The following is a 24,458-nucleotide window of genomic DNA, read 5'->3' as shown; positions in this document are numbered from 1 at the left end:
AGTTCAGGCTATATCCTTGTTATAAAAGGTTTTGCTTTATGGAGACTATTGTATAGCAAGGTTTCAATGTATTAATTGGAAAATTACACTTTAACATCTCTGTACAAAAAATGTAAACACCTGAAATAGTATTAGCTTGATATTTTATTTAATAAATCAAACGTAGGACTGAGCTTTCTTATTCCTAGAAATAAACATTTAATCATAAAAAGTCACTAACTAGGGAATCGGAAGAGATGATACACTGATAAACTGTATTTAGTGCTGCCACATGTCAGATTTTCTCATAAGAGCCTATTTTAAAATGTGACTTTGCAAAAATCCACTTAAATGCATAGGAAGAAACAGGGCTAAATGCAAACATAGAATTATAGATTGAAACATGCTATTTTTCTTCTACAAAATTCAAAGCAAAGTTTATTGTGAATATGGGTGTTTTATATTTGTAATTAGCAGAGATTAGGTATTTCTAGATATTTGAGAAGACTATGAAAGATGATAATGTTAAGATCCTTCAAATAAATTTATCTCTGAAATCCACTGTAGTTTTTCTTATTGTTTAGACTTGTCTCAAATGGCTACCACATCACATCTCTTTGCAAAGTTTAGAATAAATAAAATTTTAATTTTTTTCATAAATTTATTTAGATTGATTTTCATAGTTAAACTATGATGAACATAAATAGCTACCTATTTCAAACTCTTTTCCCTAGTAAATATTAATAAAATTGTATTTGCTGTAAGATACAATTTGAAAGACACCTTGTTTATGCACCAATTACCTGTTTTTTGTTAAAAAAATGGTATATAAAGTAGGCAGTGTGACCTACTAGCGTTTGCTTTGACTATAGCAAGTGCCAACAGACCTTCATGACAGATACTTTTCCCTTTTTAAAAGTGACACTAAAATTATCCTACTATTTTTCTTTTCAGTTTTTCTTTACTTCTTTTGGTGCCAGGGATAGAAGTTACCTCAGTATCTTTAGATTGTGGCAGAACGCACTATTAGACAAGGTAAGTGTTCATACCAGAGGCCAGTACTTGTTATAATAGCAACCACCTAGTGTGTACCTAAACAGTGTTTGTGAGTTGAAAAGCTCCTTTTTATTTTTCTGGAGTTAATTTTGACTAGACTATTTAAACTCCAAGAAGAAACCTGAAGCAAGACAAAATCCATAGTTATGAGGTAAGATATTAATTATAATCCCTATGGTACCCACCAAAAAAATAACTTTAGAAATATAATAAAAGAAACATTAAAGGAATTTAAATGGTACACATAAGAAGGCAGTAATGGAGGAACAGAAGAGCGAAAATGACATGACACATAGAAAAAATAGCAAAATTGCAGATGTTACATTAAATTGTTAAATGGATGAAACACTTCAATAGAAGACAGAGAGAGGCAGAATGAATGAAACAAACATCATCCAACTATATGCTGTATATAAGAGACACATTAGATTTAAAGGCCTAAACAGATAAAGTGTAAAAGGATGGAAAAATATATACCATACAGACAATTAATCAAAAGAGAGCTAGACTATAATAATATCAGACAAAATAGACTTTAAGACAAAAAGTAACAGAGATAAGGAAAAATGCTTTATAATAATAAAAGGATAAATCTGTCTTGAATTTATAACAATTATAGATTTATATGCACCTAATAACTGAGCCCTAAAATACACGAAACAAAAACTGTCAGAATTGAATGGAGAAATAGGTAACTCAACAGTAATAGCTGGAGCTTTCAATACTTCACTTTCAGTGATGGATAAAAGAACCAAACAGAAGATCAACAAGGAAATAGAAGACCTGAACAAAGCTGTAAGCTATCTAGAACTGATAAATGACATCTATGGGACACTCCACTCAAAACAGAATACACATCCTTCTCAAGTATACATGGAACATTCTCCAGAACAGACCATAAAACACGGTTTAATATATTCAAAAGAACTGAAATAGTACAAAATATGCTCTCTGACCACAGTGGAATGAAATTAGAAATCAATAACAGAAGGAAATTTGAGAAATTCACAAAGAGTAGATATTAAACAGAACACTCCTAAATAACCAATGGGTGAAAGAAAAAAATCTTAAGGGAAATTAGAAAATATTTTGAGTTAAATGAAAACAGAAACACACATACCAAAACTTACGAGATATAGCTAAAGTAGTGCTTAGAGGGGATTTATTACTATAAACACCTATATTAAGCCCTGGCTGGGTAGTTCAGTTGGTTAGAGCATGATAAGGTTGCGGGTTTTATCCCCAGTCAGGGCAACAAGGGAAGCAAGCAGTGAATTCATGGATAGGTGGAGCAACGAATTGATGTCTCTCTATGTCTCTCTCTCTGTCTCTCCTCCCTTCTCTCTCAAATCAATAAAAAGTGTTTTTAAAAAACCTATATTAAAAAGAAGAATGATCTCAAATAAATAGCCTAACTTTCCACCTTGAGAACGAAAAAGGAGCTCTGGCCAGTATGGCTCAGTTAGTTGGAGCATGGTCCCATGCACCAAAAGGTGGCGGTTTCGATTCCCAGTCAGGGCACACACCTAAGTTGCTGCTTTGAGGCCTGGTCTGGGCGTGTGCTGGAGACAACTGATTGATGTTCCCCTTTCTCTCTTCCCATTCCTCTCCCTAAAATCAAAAAAGAGAAAAAGGAGAGCAAACGAAACTCAAAGTAAATAGAAGCAAGGAAATAACAAAAATTAGAACAGAAATGAATGAAATAGAGAACAGAAAAATAGAAACAACTAATAGAAGCAAAAGTCCTTCCTTTGAAAAGATCAACAAAATGGACAAACCTTTAGCTAAATTGACCAACAAATTAGTTAACCTAAATGAAATAGACAAAAACCTAGAAAGTTACAAACTATTGAAACTGACTCAAGTAGAAATAGAAAATCTTAATAGGCCAACAGCAGGAAAGAGACTGAATTAATAATAAATCTACCTACAAAGAAAAGCCCAGGCCCAGATAGCTTCATTGGTGAATTCTGCCAAATGTTTACATTAGAATTGACACCAGTCCTTCGAAAAGTATTCCAAAAATAGAAGAGGAGGGAACACTTCCCAACATACTCTATGAGGCCAGTATTACCTTGGTATCAAAATCAGACAGAACATCACAAGACAATGTTTATATTCATTATGTCTATGAATATAGAAACAGAAATCCTCAACAAAATGCTAGCAAACCAAATCCAGCAGCACCAGAAAAGATTATATGCTAGAACTAAGTGGGATTGATACAAGGTTTATTCAACATATGAAAATCATCAATGTAATGCACTGTATTGGTAGAATAGAAGGCAAAAGGTACATAATCATCTCAATACAGAAAATGACAAAGTCCAACATTCTTTCCTGATAAAAAAACAAAACAAACTAGGACTAGCAGGGAATTTCTTTGACCTGATAAAGTTAACAGCTAATATATTTAATGGTGAAAAGTTAATGCTTTCTTCCTAAGGTCCAGAATAAGACGAGGATTCCCTTTCTGGCCACTTATTTTCAGCAGGTTCTAGCCAGGGGAATTAGGTAAGAAAAATAAAGGTAACACATCCAGATTAAAAATGAAGAAATAAAACTATCTCCATTGGCAGATGACATCCACAATGAACAATAAAAAAGTTTATGTATCATCAAAAAGAATAAAATACTTGGGAATAACTTTAAGAACTATAAGACATGCATACTCAAAGCTAATAAACATTGTTGAAAGAAATTCAAGAAGACTAAAGTAAATGAAAAGAACCTCATGTTCATGGATAAGGCGACTTACTATTGTTAAGATGGTAATACTCTCCCCCACCCCACCATCCCCATTGATTTTCGAATTCAGTGCAGTCACTATCAAAATCCCAACTGGCAATTTTTTAGAAATTGACAAGTAGATCCTAAAATTCATGTGGAAATGCAAGGTATCCAGAATAGCCAAAATCATCTTGCAAAAGAATAAAGTTGGATGAGTCTGTTAGGGCTGCCGTAACAAAATACCACAGACTTGACTGGGTGTTTTAAACAACAGAAATTTATCTTCTCACAGTTCTGGAGGTTGGAAGTCCAAGATTATGGTGCCAGCAGGGTGAATTTCTGTTGTGACCTCTTGTTGCCATGCAGCCTTCTCACTGTGTCCTCACATGGCTTTTCCTCTGTTCATGTGCACTCCCAGCGTCAGTGTCTCTTCCTCTTTTTATGTGGACACCAGCCCGATGACACTAGGGCCTCACCCTTAAGACCTCTGACTTGGTCAGCTCAGGCTGTCATAACAGAACACCATAAATGGATTGGCTTAGATATCAGAAATTTATTTTCTCAGTTCCTGAGTCTGGAAGTCTAAGGTTAGGATGCCAGTATGGTTGAGTTCCAGTGAGAGAACACTTTCTGACTTGTAGATGGCTGCCTTCTCTCCATCATTTGATGTGGGGAAATTGAGAGGAGAGAACAAACTCTCCGGTGTCTTTTTATTTACGACACTAATCCCATCATGAAGCCCCACCCTCATTACCTCACCTAAACCTAATCATCTCCCAAATACCATCACATTGGGAAACAGGGCTTCAACATATGAAATTTGGGGGACACAGTTCAGTCTGTGGCAACCTCATTTAACCTTAATTTCCTCCTTAAAGTCCCTATCTCTAAATATAGTCACATTGGGGGTTAGGGTTTCAATGTATGAATTTTGGGGGATACAGTTCAGTCCATTACATTGGAGGACTTGCGTTTCTTGATTCCACTGTTTATTACAAAGCTTCAATAGTCAAGGCATAGACTTACTGGTGTAAGTCCAGACATACAGATTAATGGAATAGAATTGAGAGTCCAGAAATAAAATCTTAACACTTACTGACCTGACAAGGGTGCCAAAACAATTCCTAGGGGAATTGTTTTACCAATTGGTGCTAGAGCAATTAGATATCCACATTCAGAAGAATGAATTCTGACTCATACTTTGTACCATACAAAATATTGCTCAAATTGGATCATAGACCTAAATGTAAGATCTTAAAGTATGAAACACTCAGAAGAAACTGTAGGTATAAATCATCATGATGTTAGGATTAGACAGTAGTTTCTGGGATATGACACCAAAAGCTCAAGTGACAAAAGAAAAATAAATTGGATTTAATCAAAATTTTAAAAAAACTTTTATGCTTGAAAGAGTTCATCAAGAAACTGAAAAGACAACTCATGGATTGGAAGAAAATATTTACAAGTTACATATCTAATAAGGTATTCGTATTCAGAATATATAAAGAATTCTTACAACTCAACAAGAAAAAGACAACCCATTAAAAAATGGGCAAAGGATTTGAATAGTCGTTTCTCCAAAGAATAAATGGTCAATAAGCTCAAGCTAAGACGCTCAATGTCATTAGCCAGTAGGTAGACAAATCAAAATCACAGTGAGCTACCACTTCATACTCACTGGGGATGGCTAAAATAAAAAGACATTAAGAAATGTTGTTGAGGATGTGGAGAGACTGGGGTCCTCATACATTGCTGGGGGGATTGTTAAACTTTGAGAACTATGAGAAACAGTTTGGCAGTTTTTCACAATGTTAAACGTAGAGTTACTATATGACTCCACAATTCCACTTCTGGGTTTGTGTGCAAGAGAATTGAAAACATATGTTCACCAGAAACTTACACTCATTATTTATAATAGCCAAAAAGTGGAAACATCCGAAATGTTCACCAACTGATGAATAAACAAAATGTATATTCATACAATGAAGTACCATTCAGCTATAAAAAGGAGCCAAGTGCCGATATGGTACAACAGAGGTGAACCTTGAAACATTATGCTATGTGAAAAAAGCCTGCCCCAAAGAAAACACTGTATGATTCTATTTTTATGAAATGTCCAGAATAGGCAAAGTCATAGAAATTGGGGGGAAAAATTGTTGCTAGGGGGAGGGAGGAGTGAGGAGTAACTGCTAATGGATCTGGGCATCTTTTGGGTTGATGAAAATGCTCTAAAATTAGTGGGGATAGTTGTATACGCTAAACTCTGGATATGTTAAAACCTTCTGAATTTTAGGATATGTGAATTGTAGCTCAGTACAGCTGTTATTTAAAAAAAAAACACATGGCCTGGGGTTGGGGGAGGAAGAGGAGAGATTTCCAGCTGATAAAAAAGGCTCCTCTTCCTTTGCAGCCGGAGATGAATATGAGAGGACTGGGCTTTCCCCCCTCCCTGCCCCACTCCCCGGCTAAGTCCCTCTGTGGAGTGGACCGGTTTTGGCTCCGGGGCTCTTGGGTTGAACGGCTTTCGAACTTTCTGGGGGCGGCTGAGGACAAGGTCTTTCCCTACGCAAATGCTTTCACAACCCAGGAGTGCGGGGAACGCAGAGGATTGGCCGGGACGTGCGGAGATGGAGGGGAGCGCGGAGAGACGCGGGTGGAGGCGGGGAGCTTGCCGAACCCTGCCTGTCTTCTCGCCCTGAGGGAGCAGACGGGGCTGCAAGGGGAACCCAGATCCAAACTCTCCCCACCCCCGTGAGCCTTGGCGTTCGGGCGCCTCGACCCCCCGGGGCCCCGCCTCCCCGGAGGCCCGCGCTCGGGCTCCACCCTGGGCGGGGCTCGCGGCTGCGGGGACGGCCGGTGCGGGGCAGCCACCTGCGAGAGCCTGGAGTTGCCGCGCAGAGGTCGTGCGGCCGCGCAACTTCACTCAGCACTTCCAGATAGTGTTGCGGGTGGCTTCGTACCCCAGGACAGGCCGGCCGCGTTCAGATGCTTTGTCATAATTACGGTGGTGGCTGTCGGTACGCCACGGGGTGAGAGCAACAGTGTTGCCCCAGGCTCCTGGCTAACCCTGTCCCCAAATGTCAAGTTTTTTCCTGAATGCTCTGGGAACCCCCCAGGTGCGTTCCCTCGTTCTAATAAGGAACCAAAGACTGCTGCACCAACCTACATTTGGTTATGTACTCCCAAAACCAGATTTGCAGTAATCCATTCGAGTAAGTTGGGATATATCCTTATGAAAAAATACCTCCAGGGAAGTCATAAAGTTCAGGTTTACAGATGAGCCACGGGAGAAACTGCGATCTGAACTTTAATGTAAAAAGTTACAAGTTCGTTGAAATGGGAGAAAGAAAGGGAATTCCAGGATACTTCTGAGGGCACCATAGCTGAGCAATCCTACATGGACTGGCTGGGAGTAAAATCTAAGGCTCTCTGAAAAGGTCCTGACTCCTGTGTTCTTGATGTGCACCCGCGGAGTACCACCATCTTTACTGTAGTTACACCTTTCAGATCTTTGGGGAATTTGGTTATCTTGAACATTAAACATGCAACTATTTTAAGGGGACACTATACTCTTGTTTTAATAAACAGAATGGTGACCGTTTTTGCTCTATACTAAGTCAAAAACCAATATGTTAACTACTATACGGAACTTAATGAAAATTAAAGGTGAAATCTCTTTTCAAACTGTGCCAGTTGGAATTTTAAACATTGTAGAATTCACCCAGAAAAGGAACTAGAAAACAAAACCAAAACTACCCTTCCTATATTCTCCTAGTGATCCTTGAACATTTTTAAAAAACATACTAATATTTATAATAGTAATAGCAACTCCCACTTATTAGTTATTAGGTGCTAGGCAGTTTTAGGAGCTTGGTATAGTTTTAGTATTGGCTATAATTTTACAAGCTGCAATTGCCTTCTAGCTTTTAAAGCGATAAAGCCACATTGGGTTAGATTTCTTGAACTTTTTAAATACTATTATTTAAAAAAGAAAGCAAAACCTATAAAATACACAACATAACTACAAAATTATATAAAACAACATAAGTAATTTGAATAATACATTTTACATATAGTCAATATTTTTAGAGAATTTAAGTTCAGAATATTATATTCATGTTTACTTGTAATTAGGGAATCTGAGAGTAAAAATAAATATGTCTTAGTACACTTCTTACATGAGAAGGCCTTAAAAACAAAGCAAATTAATATAGAAAAAGATTATTCAATTAAGGTAAATACAACAAAATGATTTAAAAAAATGGATGTGTGCGTGTGTGTGTATGTTTATTTCTCCAATAAAGTAAATCCACAATAGCAGGAAAAAGCTGGAGGCAAATATGGTCCTTTGAGAAAGAATGCTTTTAAAGATATCTTTTTTTCATTTATGAAGTTCCTCTGAAGCATTACTTCAGAAAGGAGAGTTTATTTCAGATATCTGACTTAGCTTAATATACGTCCTCAATGTGTAGATGGGTTTAAACTGTCACTGTGGTCATTCAAGCAGTAAATTATAGCACTTAAGCTTAGTTCACAACCTTTAAGTTTAGCACCCTTTTTCTGGACATTGGGTACCTGGGATTTGTGAGGCCACAGGATAGTGGCAGCTCCATTCTTTGATACAAACAATGGATATTTTCTGTCTTTTATAAAGAACTGTGCAACAGTGGTTTAAGAGAAGGCTCTAGGCCCTTCCCCACCCTAACCCCCTCAGCTATTTTGTTTAGTGTAAGCCCCACCTCACTTCTATGTTCTAGACCAGAGCCAAACAGTCTGGCCACCTGTTTTTGTATGGTTTGCCAAGTAGGAATGGCTTTACATTTTTAATGAGTTTTTAAAAAATCAAAGGAAGGATAACATTTTATGACATAATTAAATTCAACTTTCAGTGTCCAATAATAAAATTTCATTGGAACACTGCCTCTCTCCTTTGTTTATGTATTGTCTATGGCTGCTTTCACACTACAACAGTAGAGCTGAAGAGTTGCAACAGAGACCCAGTAGCCCACAAAGCCGAAAATATTCACTATATGGCCTTTTATAGAAACAGGTTTTTGACCTCTGAACGATACAACAGCCAAATTTTTCTCTTTTAAAAAAAGTATACCTGCTAATACTAGCTTCCTGCTTAATACCCATTTCCCTTGGAATAAAAATCTAAAATCTTGTATAGGGACCAGCCCACCACTCCAGCCTCATCTCAATGCACCTTCCCTGTTTTTAAATTTTCTGCCTTTTTTTTCTTTTCTTCCCCCTCCCCCCCGCACTATGTGTTCAAACGCAGTCTTTCTGTCTTGTTCTTTTCTACCCCAATCTCTAACTGAAATTCATTGGTAAAACTGAAGTCAGGCCCATTCTTTCACCTTCCTATAACATCTTGCACTTCTCCTTTATAACACTTACTACAATTATAATTCTTTGTCCTATTTCTTTCTTCTTGCTTCATGACAAACACCTCGAGGGTATGGACCATGTCTGTGTATGTCCAGTGACAAGCTCAGTGTTTACTGCATAGCTGGTTTGGCACACATCTTGGTTCACCCATTACAGTTTGGAACTGTCTGGATTTAAGCCTCTGTCAATGTAAATATCAGTAGTGTTCCCATTATTCTCAGAAGTATGCCAGTTTGGACAATAAGTTATAGGGTTATATTACACACATATATTATTGAGCCAATGCTCAATAAATAGTTTTTGAGTGACTCAGCATAGTGGAATCTCAATGATTTAGATTCCAGATCATTCCACTTAAGACATTTTCATTTCTCTGCTCAAGGAAAAGGCAAAGTATGGGGACAGGAATTTAGCTGCAGAAACAACATTGAGGGTATGCCCTAAGTTCATTGTTCATTTAACTCAATTTCTTAAACTGTGTGCCCTGAGAACAAATGATTATCTTGAAACACTAAACTATCCCCAGTTGCCAAAGAAATCTTATTTTCTACATACTTGAATTACTAAGAAAATAGGATGTGTATATAATATAAGGTTATTAGTTTCAACAAGGCTTAAAACTTAAAAGTTTTTTTGGTTAAAGCTCAATCCTTAATATTACTTCTTTCATGTTCCTAGAGATACTGTTATTGGATTTGGGGTTACTGATACTAATAATATAGGCAGGATGTGTACAGAATCAAAATGTTCTTTTTGCACTATTTTTTTCTCAGATAATAGTGATCTCTCTTGCCAGTACATGAGGGCTACTGGAAAGCTAGCTTTTTCTGGAAATTTGAGAGTACATTTTGAGAATGAGTATTTAAATCTAGGGCCTAACAGAGCAGGCATAAGCACTCGTTTTTAATTCTAAGACCTAAAAGGGACAGAATGGCTTTCAGACTTACTCCCTAAGGAGAGAAGGAGGAGGCATGTGTCAGAGCTAGGGATGAGGTGATAAGAGGAGCCCTTTCATTGTATACAGACCCACCTTCTTCAGTTCTGATACATGTCACTCCAGCTTCTGTTTGGGGAATTGCTAGCATTCCTCAGGTGTGTTGGAGAAAAGAAGAATTTAAACAGTTGCTTGATTTTATTAGTATAAAGAATGTCTGAGGGGACTTGGCCACATACTTAGGCCAAGAATTTAGGATTTAGGACAGAAAAGAAGAATAAATGAGGCAGACTTTGATCACTGGAAAAATGTACAGAGGTGAATCATCGGGCCCCACCAATGTCAAAGTAATTGTCCCTTAAAACTGTCTACCTTTACTCTGGTTCCATGCTTATCTTGCCAAGTTCTGATTACTAATCTCTGACTTCCAAGATATTCAGGTGCCCTGGACTAGTGACGTGGAATGAAAGATTTCTCATGACTAGAAAGGACTGTTTCTTTACCATGTGATAGTGTCTTTACACCTGAGTCAGTTTATGAGAGTGGCTTAAGTCAGATGCTCTGAGTGCACTTCTAGGACACTGACAGTACTGAGGCCATTCTCCAAATAGTGGTCACTTTGCAAAGGTAATGTCACCTTTGGACACCTTTTGGAAGGGTGTCATCCACCTTTCTCCTGTGGACTCCTCAGCCTTATCAAATCCCTTTATTCTTCCTTATGACCCTCTCCAGTGATCACTTCTTTGGGAGTTACTTGAAAATCTAGAAGTTTTCCAGTAGTGCTATAAATCTAATAAGTGCAACATTCAAACCTACCTGGGGGGGAGGAAATGTTAAATTGCTATTTTAGTCACATTTTCTATATAATAACCTGGCAATGTAGAAAGTTTTGTATTTTTGTATTGTTCCCTCTTTCTTACTTTTTTGGTTTGCAGAACTCTTCTACCTCTTTTCCCTTTGTCAGTGAAGTATGCCTCCTACCTAGTCACCCAAGCCAGAAACCTGGATGTATCCTTGTTTCTTACCTCTTGCTTGCCAACTGTATCATATTGGTCATCAAAGCCCTCATCATTTTTAGCTTGAACCATTAAAATAGTTTCCTACCTGTTTTTAACACTCTCATCTGTCCTTTCAAGTTGTTACCAGGTAGTAGCGGTTTTAAAAGTGTATCTTTATTTCATTGAATAACATTGGTCAAAAACATTATATAAATTTGAGGCATACAACATTACAATTTTGTATCTGTATACTGTATTGTATGCTCACTGCTAAAAGTTGTTTTCTGTTACTATATATTTGACCCCCTTTACCCATTTTTCCACCCCCCACCCCACTTTCCCTCTGGTAGCCACCATTCTGTTGTCTGTAGCTATGAGTTTATTCTGTGATGTTAGTTTGTTACTTTTTTTGTTTTATATTCCACATGTGAGTGAGATCATCCATCCATTGTCCTTTTCCATCTATCTTATTTCACTTAATATGGTACTCTCAAGATCCATCCATGCTGTTGCAAATGATTTTTTATATAGAAAACCCTAAATACTCCACCAAAAAAAAGCCTAAGCTGTTAAAAACATATAAAACAAATACAGTAAAGTTGCAGGATACAAAATTAATATGTAAAATTCACTGGTTCCTATATACTAACAATGAAACTTCAGAAAAATAAATGAAAAGAACAATTCTATTTGCAATTGCAACAAAAAGAATAAAATACCTAGTAATAAACTTAACAAAGGATGTGAAAGACCTATAAACTGAAAACTACAAGACATCATTAAAAGAAATTAAAGAAGACACAAAGAAATGGAAAGGTATTCCATGTTCATGGATTGGAAGAATCAATATAGTTAAAATGGCCATATTACCCAAAACAATACAGAGGTTTAATGCAATCCCCTTCAAAATCCTAGTGGCGTTTTCTAAAGAAATAGAAGAAAAAGTCATCAGATTTGTATGGAGCCACAAAAGACCATGAATACTCAAAGCACTTCTGAGAAAAAAGAACAAAGCCGGCAGTATCACACTCTCTGACTTTGAAATGTATTTCATCTTTTTTTATGGCAGAGCAGTATTCCTATATATATCATGTCTTTATCTGTTCATCTGCCAATGGACACTTAGGTCACTTCCATCTCTTGGCTATTGTAAATAATGCTGCAATGAATACAGGGGTACATATATCTTTTTGGATTAGTGTTTTTATATTCTTTGGATAAATACCCATAAAAAGTGTATCTTTTAAAAACACAATTCTGAACTTGTTACTTTTCTATGTGAAACTAGTGAGTGGCTTTTTATATTTTGACAGTGTAAACTCCGTACTCTTTAGCATGGCGTAGGAAGCTCTTCATGATGTGGCTGCTTCCCCCTTCCCTACTGACTCTTTTCTCCTTTCCTCTCCTTCCCCATCACCAGTGTTAGTCATGGTGAGCTGGCTTGCCAGGCTGCTCCACTCCTCTGCATGCCATACATGTGTTTATCTTACTCGATCTTTCAGCAGCATCTCACACCATTGCACATGCCCTCTATTTTGCAACACCTTCTTTCCTTGATTTCCATGACATTCCTTCTGGAACGTCCCCTTATCTGTCTGGTATTTCCTTCATTCCTTTTTGCTGACCACTCCTCTTCTACTCAGCCTTTGCATGCCAGACTTTCTTGAGGCTCAGCCTTAGGTTCTATTTCCCCTCTTAAGATTACTTTATTTAGCTCTGCTCTATATACCAGTGATTTACTATAAGAATTTTCATATTTAGCAAAAGTATATAAAATTATTTACAGTATAGTTAATGTACATTTTCTCGTAGTTTGGTTACCATAGTAGAATAAGGACATCTATCTACAGTTTCAGTCAATGAGAACTACCATAATATGTCAGAAGCACTAGTTTTCATACCGTGGAAGCTAGCCTCCCTTGCCTCCTCCCCTCGTGTGCTTTCTTCAGTTTGGGTGAGCGCTGTTCTCCACTGTCTGTCTGGTCCCTCATTCTGCTATTGTATAAAATGATTAGATTTTAGCAACCCTCAAAAAAGGTTGATCATTTTGGTTAATCAAGTAGCATTTGTCATGTCTACACACCTTATTAAATTAAATGGAGCAACTAGATAGAAATTAGGGCAAGCTCTGATTTTTCATTTAGCAGAAAATTTTTCTTCTGGGAAATAAATTAGAATTACTAGATGAGACTCTCTACAGTGTTTATTATAGTCCAGGTCCCTGACAGGAAATTGTTCTGAATAAAGTAAAAAATATTTTTAAAGGAAAGAATTGTTGAGTAATCAAGATGTAAACTTTTCAGTGATGAAAGATGTGCTGTGTGCTTATTAGAATTGCTCCATTTGAATAGCTCACTCTTCCTCTATTTCCTGACATTCCATTTATGATGCTCAGGAGCTTCAATCTTTAGTAACTGTAAAGGGTTAATGCAGGAGTCTGATGGGGCCACTACATCAGTACTGAAGAAGTGGTATATGAAGAAGTAATAATGACATTGCCAGAATCGAATAGAAAGTATTAGCATGGAGAAGAAAATTTAACCCTTAATATATTCAATTTTAAAAATAATATTAAAATAATATGGCAACAGGCATTTTACATAATTGAGCATAAGCAAGATAGTTTCATTTGCATTTTATTGTTTCAAATCAGAAAAAATTGGGAACTGTCCCTTTAATGAAACCCTGTTTACCTATCCCTTCTAGTAGGCGTGGCTTAGGAACCTGTAGAGTGAGGTATAACTTCCAATTCTGCATTCTGACCTGCCACCTCGGGAAGAATGCTGATACTACAAACAGGAAGTGAAAAATAATGTGCTTTAAACTACAATACATCTAGTCTTTTGTAAGGAAAAGCTTCTCATAACAAAACTAGAAGACTGAAGTGGTGATTTTACATGGTTGTCATTAAATATTTGGAACTCTGCTGTGGGATAAAGACTTTGCATACTTAGAGTACAAAGCTTTCTGGGCCAGAAATTGATCTTCTGACTTTTGAGCCTTACTTATCTGATTACGGCTTGGTTCATCTCTATTTTGTTAAAGTACTCTGCAGGCTGAAACGGGGAGACTCTCCATTGTTTGCAGGTAGGTGGTGAGCCTTTGTTTAAAACTGAGGTTGTTTTTTAAGGTTACTTAACCCTGATTCTGAAAGAACAATGAATATCAGTCTGGATGTATGTTTGAATGTTGGAATGCCCAGTATGGCTGTCAATAACCACATTTTTGTGACTTCTGGCCATCTTTGAAGAAAATGTCATTTTTAACAAATTAGCAAGTCTATAAGCTGGTGAGTTGTGAGTTCTATTTTGTTTTCCATTAACCTTTTATATATACATATTTTTAAAGCTAATAGATCAAAAATATATTGAAATTACCCTGTTATTAACTTCCTCATAGTATTTGATAATATATTTAAATCACTTATTTATGTAATCAAATTGAATTTTTGTTGTTAATAATTTACTTGTAAGTTTCATTTATTTCACTCTTAGGAAGCTGTCTGAATATTTCTCATTTGTTTATCTACTTGCTTCAGTCTGTTTTGGTGTAGTTTAATATCTGTCAGAAGAGTTTTATAAGAGGTTAATATTTCACAAGCACGTTGAAATACTGCTTGTTTCCCTTTATAATGTTAACCATCCATTTATGACAGTAAAAGCATTTCAAAGATAATGTCTTTAGAAAAGTGAGTTAATTATTAGTATGAGCTACCTGCTATTGTGAAAAAAAAGTTAAAAGTGGCTCTTCTGGAGTGGAAGTAAAAAAAAAAGTGTGGGGTACCTTTAGGATTAAGGACAGTGGTTCCTTAACTTTCTCTAGTGATCCTTTTAGTTTTTTTTCCTGTGGACACTGAGCTTCAAAAGACTTTTTGTCCACCAAATAAATGGTGTGTATTAAATAATAAAATGTTAGAACATTATTGTTTATTAGTCGTACATTATTTCCAATGAGAATTTATTAGTCTGACATAACCACTCTTGGTTAATATAATTCAGCCCCAAACAAAGAGGCCTGACATTTTACTTAGCTTGAATAACTTTATTGTAGGTAACTGTTTGGATATTTTAGACTTCAGAAAGACTGACAATATTATCTGAATTTTCGTCAGCTATTCTTGTGGAATCCTAGTAGCCTGGGCATGGCAAATAGGGAACTAGCGGCCTAAAGTGCAGAAATTTTGTTCTTAATCTCTTTGAAGTTCCATGAAATATAATGAAGGTCATCAAGTGTAATGTAACAAAGATACCATAGCTACTAGGCAGAGAGAAGAAACAAGGAAAAAGAAAAAAGGAAGTGGTGTTTGTCATAGGGAATGTCAGGGTACGTAGTTCAAGGCATCTGTGTGTTTTGGCCCCATTAAATCTGTATATATTTATTCCTACTATGTCCCAACTTAAAATTTTCACTCCAGTTTTGCTGATAAACTATTAATTGACTTCAAAACAAATATTACTTAGGTTCTTCATGTATTATTAGTTCTATATTTGTATGTTGGTTTTCCTTTCCCCAAATTTTCTCATTTCTCCATTTCCCCTGGTCATGTCCTTCTCTCAGCTTAGCTGAAGACCCTTCTCCAGTGGGAAGCCGTATCTGATCACCCTAACCCACAGCAGTATTTCTTATTACAATGTTGATTCCACTGGTACTTAGTGCATAATAATATTATAGCTTGTCATATGTAATTTACTTAAAAGCCTCCTGTGTTTCTTCAACTATGCTGTAAGTTGTTTGAGAGTGTTGTATCGTCCTCAGCATTTAGTGCAGTGGTACATTTGATAGGTTCTAAGTAAATATCTGTTGAACGAATGAGAGAAAAAGAATCTTGCCAACAGTTGCTTCAAGTGTCATCCTGCCTCCTTCTGCCTTGTGATTAACCATCAGTAATGTTTCTAGAAACAAGACCGTTGGTTATTACACTATTAGTTTTTGTTTTACTATGTAATGTGAGTTTTTTGTATTAGATAATTTTAACTCTGATATGATACCTATAAAGAAAGAACAAGCTGAACTTTATTAAAAATAAATCAAAGAAAATATTCTGAATTCCAACCTCTTGCATTTTATATTTTAGGAAAATATAATTTAAAGTTTAAGGCTATGTAAGGTTTTTAAAATGGTTGAAATATTCAGATATATTATGGATTAAGAGGATGGGTTCTGTTTGATTATTAGAACTCTGGTGATCCAGTGGTCATGGTAGACTAGTCAGATTGAAGAATTTAAATTGTAGATTAGTAATTGCCAGAGACCATGAACACATTATTTTATAAAAGGAAATTTTAAACATCTTTCCTTCCATCTACAGTAGTTATTATATTACATACTTTAAAGTGATTATTTTGTTTGTTCCCAGTATCAACTCTGCCAGATAAGTTACATTAACCCATATTTTTATAGATACAGAAAATTGATGTCTATAAAGGTCAAATAACTATCAAAGTCATATCTGGTAGCTGCACAACAGGTCATTTTGAATTCAGAGTTCATGTTTGAATCACTGTATTACACTATCTACATTTTCCAATACTCAGTGTAATTTTTCTGTCATTTTAGAGCTTGACCAGACAGGAATTCTGGCAGTTGCTCCAGCAGAACTATGGCGCTGAGCTAGGCTTAAATGCTGAAGAGATGGAAAACTTTTCTGTGTCGATTGAAGATAATGTGCTGCCAAGGTACAGCAGTGTTTTGAAATGTCAATATTTTTTAATCATTAATCAAAGCACAATTATTTTAAACTTTACTAATTTAGAATTTCTATTTACTCATCCTTGGGTAAAATTTGCCTCTGTTCACTGTAGTGGAATAGAGTGAGTGGTGAGGACAGTGAATAGTTTGCTAAATTGGTAAGCAAATACAAAACATATAAGGAAACATGCCTTTGTAACTGTGTCACCTAGGATTTGCTTAAAGTGTGGTTTTAGTAAGCTTTCTTATGAAGGATCTAGAGAAATACTTAATGAAATCTCTGTGCTAATAGGTAACAGGAAAGTAAATTACCTGGTAGGTATTTTGAGAAATATAAAGATATTACAACTTTTCCTCAAGGATACTCTAGTGTAGTGCTTGGGAGGTAGTTGGCGCTCACCAGATACAGAGTACATTAGTGAAGGGAGCTTATAGTAATCTAGGGAATGCAAATAATTATAATACAAGGTTGAAAATGATAAGGGCCAAAAGAAGCAATAGATAGTGTGAGAAAGAAATTCAGAGAGAGGTTATTTTTGACTGATGGGAATTCATTTGAAGAGTGGACATTTTTATTAACCTGTACAAGTGAAAGTGCATTTTGTGTAATGATAATTGAGGTCATAGCAATAAAAACAACTTAGGATAATACATTAAAATTCTAAAGCAAACATTATGCTAAGTGAAAGAAACCAGTCACAAATGATCATATTGTATAATTCCATTTATATGAAATGGAGTCTAGAATCATGAAATCCATAGAGACAAAGTAGATTAGTAGTTGCAAGGGGCTGGAAGGAAGAGAGAATGGGGTTTCTATTTGGGGTAATGAAAATGTTCTAAAGTTAGATAGTGGCCCCCCTGGCCAGTTTTGCTCAGTGGTTAGAGCATAGGCCCACAGACTGAAGGGTCTCAGGTTTGATTCCAGCCAAGGGCAGGTACCTCAGTTGCAGGCTCCATCCCCAGCCCTGGTCAGGGCATGTGTGGGAGGCAGCCAATCGATGTGTCTCTCTCACATTGATGTTTCTCTCCCTCTCCCTCCCTCCCTCCTTTCCTCCTTCCCTCCCTTCCACTCTCTCTGAAAAAGCAATGGAAAAAATATCCTTGGGTAAGGATTTAAAAAAAGAAAGGTTTCAAAATAAAACTAGATAGTGGCAATGGTTGCATAACTCTGTAAAAACTATATTGTATACTTTAAATGGGGTGAATTTTATGGTATGTGTATTAAACTTAATAAAACTTATTAAAAATTCTATAGCAAATAAATCTTAAAATGGAAATCTTTCAACAATCTTGATTTTTACTCTATCTAGTCTTCTAGTTATGCTGATCCTATTTATAGTGTTTCAGTTAAGCATCAATATTTTACAGTCTTTTTTACATGGTTACACATGCATATTTTATTAGTTTTCTATAAACTTAAAAATTTCCATTATACTGCTCTCATTGTCAAGTGCATTAGCTTCTTTCAGGTACTGGAGTTGGGCAGAAAAGCAACTAATAACAATGCAAAGAGCCTTGGATGGTGGTAAAGGGCATCTGGATTCTAGTCTGGACTCTGCCACCAAGAGCTGAGCAACCTCAATCACTTAGATTTTCTGATCTTCAATTTTTTCACCTGTGATGAGATGAGAAAACTAGATGATCTCCAAGGTTCCTGCCAACTCAAAAAGTTTCTGGTCTTTGAAGAAAGGAAGAATAAACATTTTTTGACCAGTTGCTTTATACACTCTAAGGAGCAAGTTCTTGAGGTCACCAGAAAAGCTGCTGTTTTCTTGGTATTGTGCGCTTTCTAAGGAAGGTGTGGCAGGACCCTCATCTCTCTCCTATGCCTTTTGCCATTCTTCAGTCTCTGAAGGAAGCATGTCTGTCTCACACCTTTATTTCCTCAGCTTTGCCATCTGCTTTCTCTTCATTTTCAATCTTTCCTTCACTCTCCCTCTTCCTTTTTACTTTATTTCTCCACATCTCAACTCCATCCTTAAAGTCCTCAAGTTCAGACACTCAGGCTGTGGGCTAGTCTCAAGGAGCCATTTTTCTTGTTTGGTTCCCTCAGAGCCCTACCATTCTCCTGGACAAAAGTGACTTGGTGGCAGACCTAAGTGTTATTTGGATGGAGGAGAAAGGAGTTGAAAGGCCCTTTGGCGTTTCTGTTCCTCCCTCAGGATAATATGACTTAAGATGTCAGGCTGCTACTTTATTTTAGAAGAGCTTTATGTCTATATGTTGCAGTGATTACATGGGAGTAATAATTTCTCCGTAAGGTCGAGCACTGGAAATTAGATCAGTTGTGCTCCGTTTATATGTAATATACTTTCCTTTTTCTTTGCTCCCTGAGAGAGGAAGAGCAGGTCCCAGGACATTTATTGTCATCTTGTCCCAATGATCATTTGAAACCCGTACCTTAAACCTTGTTCTTAGGAATAAGAAAATCAAGAAGGGGGCCTGGATTGATTGATGGGCTCCATGGTCAGACATCAGGAGCTGCCACTTGTGGGGAGGATTCGCCATCTCAGCTGGGACTGAATCAGAAGGAAGGAGATCTTAAACTGCTTTCTGGTGCTGACTGGTATCCAACTCAAACATCCACCCTGTACCTTTTGAAGCTTTGTGGTTATCCACACCTGAAATTTCAACAAGCAACATTCATTTCATTAGTTGCTGTTATAGCCACTTGTACTTGGTTAATTTTTTTAATGGTTTCTGAAATTTATAAAATCTCATGTGAGTATTATCTTAGTTTCAGAAATAAAGCCATGTCATTTAAGAAGATAGCTGTGTTATAAGTAGAGGCTTATTTGCTACATTACAAAAAAAAAAAAAAAAGCCTGTTTGTTGTCAAAGTGCTCTATAATAAACAGAAAAGCCCGCAGTGAGGAGACTCATCACATACTTGTGTGGCAGTGACCTTGTTTATATTTTCATAATGATGTGTTTCTTACAGAAGTCCAGAAAGAAGCAGCCTAGATGACTGTGGGGAGAGAGATGAAAAATCATCCAAGTCCATCAGTTTTACCCGTGAATCAATTAATCGGGCTTCAGAAACAGAGTCAACCGATGGAAATCTACCAAAAGCGGTTAGTGTGTGATACCCTTTTAAAAATATATTTGATGCTGCCATGTGTCAACCATAACATAAGAGCAAATAAAACTACAGTATACCACATGTTTAAAACATAAGATGTCAGACGGCTCCTGTATTTTAGGAGAAGAATGTTACGTGTGTAAGTAGCAGAGGTTATGTATGTATGCGGCTCTGTTCAGAGCTGGATATGGTGCAGTGCTGCCAGACAGAGCACCAGTCTATAAGGGGGAAGACATCACTACAAATGTAATAAGATGGAGAAAGTCATAGTTAGTAGAATTTTCCCCAGAGTAGGTGGTGTGTGTGGTAGTGTGTGTTTTGCAGGGGGTTGAGAACCCTGAGCAGTATGCTTGAGTAACAGGAGACGCTTCTTAAGCTGACTACTAAAAAAGCAGGCATATCCAGTTAATCACTGGCTTTCAGAGTTAGTTAGTTCCTTTATTTTTTCAAATATTGTTATAAACCCATTGATTTTCCCATGAGTTTCTATCATTTGGGGTCTTTTTTTTTTTTTTTTTTTAATACTGCTTGTCCCTTCTGAATCCCTTCAAATTGGCTCCTTTGTCCTTTTGAACTGATCCATAATTTCTGATGGCTTCCTTTCTTTCTGGTACAAGAACATGTCCCAGGCATCTTTTGTATACTTTCTGTCCCAGACTTAGTTTCAGGCATTTTCCTAATGAGCCATGGCTCTTAGTGAATTGTTTAGAGACCACATTCTGAGTGCTAAGATTGTACCTACTGTAGAGCTTTTGCTTTGATTGGGGATGCAAGTTTGGGGCTAAAGCCAAATTTCTTGGTTTAGAGTAGTGCATTGGCTTCGAATCCTACCTCTGCTACTTGCTGTATGACCTTAAATAAGTTAACTTAATTACTTTCATTTTGTTTTGTTTTCTTTGCTTTTGTTTTCTCAACTCCTAGAAGATGAGGACAATAATATCCCATAGGGCTACTTAGAAGGACTGAATGAATGAATATATGTGACAGTGCTTTGAACAGTCCCTAGCACTCATTAAGTGTTCAGTAGCCATAAGATGTGATAATCAAAGGCACATGTGTGTGTGGCCAGCAGTGGATCTTTTCTGCCTTCTCCCATAGAGCTCCCAGCATCTCCTGTGGATAAATGTTGGGAAAACATTGAAACAGACTGTATTTATGTGAAAGCCCACCATGTTATCAACTTGTTTCAGGCATCTATCATGTATCTATCTTGGTCTGATTTTGTGTTGTGGGTTTCTTGCAAAATGGATCCATCTGGAGACCCTGAGGAACTTCCTGTTGGTACAAGAGAGGTGATTTGGGATGCTGCTTTCTTTGTGTGTGTTCAGTGAGAAGATAAAACACCTCAATTTTCGGGAGGTAACAGGACAGGGGATCTCTTGTAGTTTCCTCATCCTTCTACAAAAGTCCGACTTTGAGGACTGGGTTCTCAGAACTACTCACCTTACTTGAGTCTTTCCTACACCCTCCTTAACAGTGTCTTCTGTGCCTGCTCTTGGAATAGTTAACCCGTTGGTTCTTGCTTCTTGTTTTGTCCCTAAAGGAAGTTGTATTTTCTCTAAGGAAAGGGAATGGGATGCAGAGGAATAATTTAATGCTTTAAGATTGATTATACATTCATTGATGTTTAGCTTTCAGGTTATGGAATATGAGTAATACAGAAGTTCGGTCTTTTTTACCTTTTGCATTCAACAGCAGTATGGTGGAATTCTCAGATGTCAACAAATACCATGTCACTTTATTTCATTTTCACTTCCAACAAAATTAGAAATAACAAAAAGTCAGAAATAACATTTTCCCAAGATGAAAGTAGATTTTTCTTATTATAAAATTAACACTTTTTCCTTTAATCCTCACCCAAGGATATCTTTTTATTGATTTTAGAGAGAGAGGAAGGGGGAGAGAAAGAGAGAGGAAGGGAGAAGGAGAGAGAGAGAGAGAAGCATCGATATGAGAAAGAGACATTGATCAGTTGCTTCCTGCACGTGCCCCGACTGGGGATTGAACCTGCAACCTGGATATGTGCCCTGACTGGGAATCAACCTGCAACTTTTTGGTGTGTGGGACGACGCTCCAGCCAACTGAGCCACTAGGCCAGGGCAAAATTAACACTCTGTAAAAATTCAGGAAATCAGAAAACTATACAAAGACATTAAAACTGTACAGATGCTAACCATTCAAAGATAGTGACTGTTACTTTTCCTAGAAGCATCTATTTATATTCTTTATAATAGGAGCTGTATCCTAATTAGTAACAACAGAAGAAATATGTGTGGAAATTTACTCTACTTAGCATTTGTTACAGACACCCTGGGTCAGCTAAATAAGCATGTTGCTTTGCAGTGCGGAACTCCCAAATAAATCAAGCCTTGATTTTAGCAGTGACCTCTGCTTGAAGAATCAGTCCCCTGACTAGGATAGTCTAATTAGTCTAATCCTTTAATAAATTGTGTCATGGGTCCCAGTTGTTATTCTGCTTTCTGAGTGGCCAATGGAAACCTGTGCCCGCCCTGGTGCTTCTGCTGCTCAGTGCTGCTCAAAGATCTCATGGGCAGGAAGTGTAAGGATTGTGTCTATGTGTTTTGCTCTCTTTCACCTGCTTACACACAGACAGTGCAAGAAAGTACTTTGCTATATAGTTTATTTTTTTTATACTGTTCTATAAGCCTAATTATAATGCTGTTCTACTTGAATACTAACATAGCAATAGCATTCATGCTGTAATTGCTAATATTAAAATTTTTAAAGAAATGACATATCTTTTTTTAATTTTAATTTTAATTTTTTTTATAAGTATCTCAGTGTTTTTTTAATGGAGATATAATTTCCATATAACATTATATTAGTTTCATGTATACAACATAATGGTTTGATGTTTGCATATATTGCAAAATGATCACCACAATAAGTTCAGCTAACATGTATCACTACACATACTACCATTTCTGCAACTTTTTTTTATTGTGATGATAACTTTTAAGATCTGCTCTCTTAGCCACTTTCAAATATGCAGCACAGTATTATTGACCATGCTGTACAGTACATTCCCATGACATTTATTTATAACTGGAAATTTATATCTTTAGACCACATTCACCTACAAGTATCTTTTTTTTTTTTTTTTAATTGAGTGCATAGCATTACAAATATGCTTAATTCCATTCTCTCCTTTTTTTCTCTCTTCTCCCTTCCAAGTCCCCTTGGCATTTCCATATACTTCCAGCCTGAGAAATGACATATCTTGATTAAACTATTCCCAGAAAGTATAGATAGCATCATGTGTTGAATATATTTTAATGCCAGGTCCCTTAGTCCCTTAACAGCAAAGACAACTGTGTTATGAGTTTTCAGTGAAATTAATTTCCCTTTTAATCCTCTCTCCCCCTCTGTACTCTTATGTGACTTTTATCTATTTTCTTTCTCTTTCCCCTTTAGTTACTGGTCTTGAGAGGTGGGTGAGTTTTCTTCTTTAAGATGATGGGCGGATATTGTCTGGGGAAACTGACTGGGTCTCGCTTCTCTCCCTCGCCCACCCCAGCGAACCAAGTGTTCCATTACTGTGTCCTCTGTCCCCTTCCCGTCTGCTTAGGTGGGTCACATGATGTTAACTCTCTGTGAGTTTTTTATATGATGTTCTTCGTAAGTTTATTGTTCATTACTGTTTAAGAAGATAACTTTAGAATGATATATATTATTTACCAGTGTTTTATGCACTGAATTGGAAATGAGATGCAAACATAACAAACACATTTTCAAAGAGCAGTATTTCAAAGTGTCTTTATTATTAAAAATCTCACTGTAAAATCTAAGCCTATAATCTGTTTTTTATTTTTTTTTGTTTTTTTAAAAAAAACTGGATTGTTTTCCTTTTAGGAGTTAGGGAAAGAGGAAGCCCAAAGTGAGAAACAGGTCAAAAAGAGCCCTTCACTAACTTCAGAGAAGAGGTTAAGTAGAATGCCATCAAAGTCACTGGACTTGAATAAAAATGAGTATCTTTCTCTGGACAAAAGCAGCACTTCAGATTCTGTTGATGAAGGTAAAGAATTTCTTATAAATTTTAATAAAATTTTAGTTATGTCTTTTAATGTTAATCTTTATAATAGTTGTGTGCAGATTGAGAATTTAGTTGCATTAGATACAGTCTCACTCTATAAAGAACCAAAAAAGGGTGAAAGTTAATACAATGTAGGGGGAAGAGGCTGCTAAATCTCACTTCGTCTCCACTTTCCAGAAGCCTGGAATTTGAAAATCTCCATCACATTTAGCTTTTTAAATTCCAAGCCTTACATCAATGGAGATGGAGCAGCAATGGAAAAGCAAATGCTGATAAAAATCTGTTACATTATAATTATACTTTCTTTTAACCACCAAAAATAAGAGAGAGCGATGTGAAGGTAGAGAATAAAAATTAAAAGGAGCCCTGGCCAGTGTTGCCCAGTGGTTAGAGTGTTGGCCCTTGCGCTGAACAGTCACTGGTTCGACTCCAGGTCAAAGGCACGTACCTGGCTTGCAGGTTCGCTCCCTGGACCCGGTCGAGGCGTGTGTGGGAGGTAACCAATCTATGTGTCTTTCTCATATCGATGTTTCTCTCTCT

General features: G+C 36.8%; 1 protein-coding gene across 2 annotated transcripts in view; it reads left to right on the top strand.

Annotated features, from left to right (window-relative positions):
- GRAMD1C (GRAM domain containing 1C) overlaps positions 1-24,458 on the top strand; it is a 70,981-nt gene that overhangs the window by 22,181 nt on the left and 24,342 nt on the right. The window contains exons 6-9 of one of the 2 annotated variants that reach the window (XM_081138787.1): positions 934-1,014; positions 16,648-16,766; positions 19,724-19,856; positions 23,738-23,900. In XM_081138787.1, the coding sequence (XP_080994913.1) occupies positions 934-1,014; positions 16,648-16,766; positions 19,724-19,856; positions 23,738-23,900 (496 nt within the window). Of the gene's footprint in view, positions 1-933; positions 1,015-13,793; positions 14,179-16,647; positions 16,767-19,723; positions 19,857-23,737; positions 23,901-24,458 lie in introns of those variants that run through there. The other variant, XM_081138788.1, reaches the window with a different exon arrangement.

This window comes from Miniopterus schreibersii (assembly GCF_964146895.1).
Source record: "Miniopterus schreibersii genome assembly, chromosome: 5".
NCBI classification, from domain to species: Eukaryota; Metazoa; Chordata; class Mammalia; order Chiroptera; family Miniopteridae; genus Miniopterus; species Miniopterus schreibersii.
This window is presented reverse-complemented; position numbering and strand designations above follow the sequence as displayed.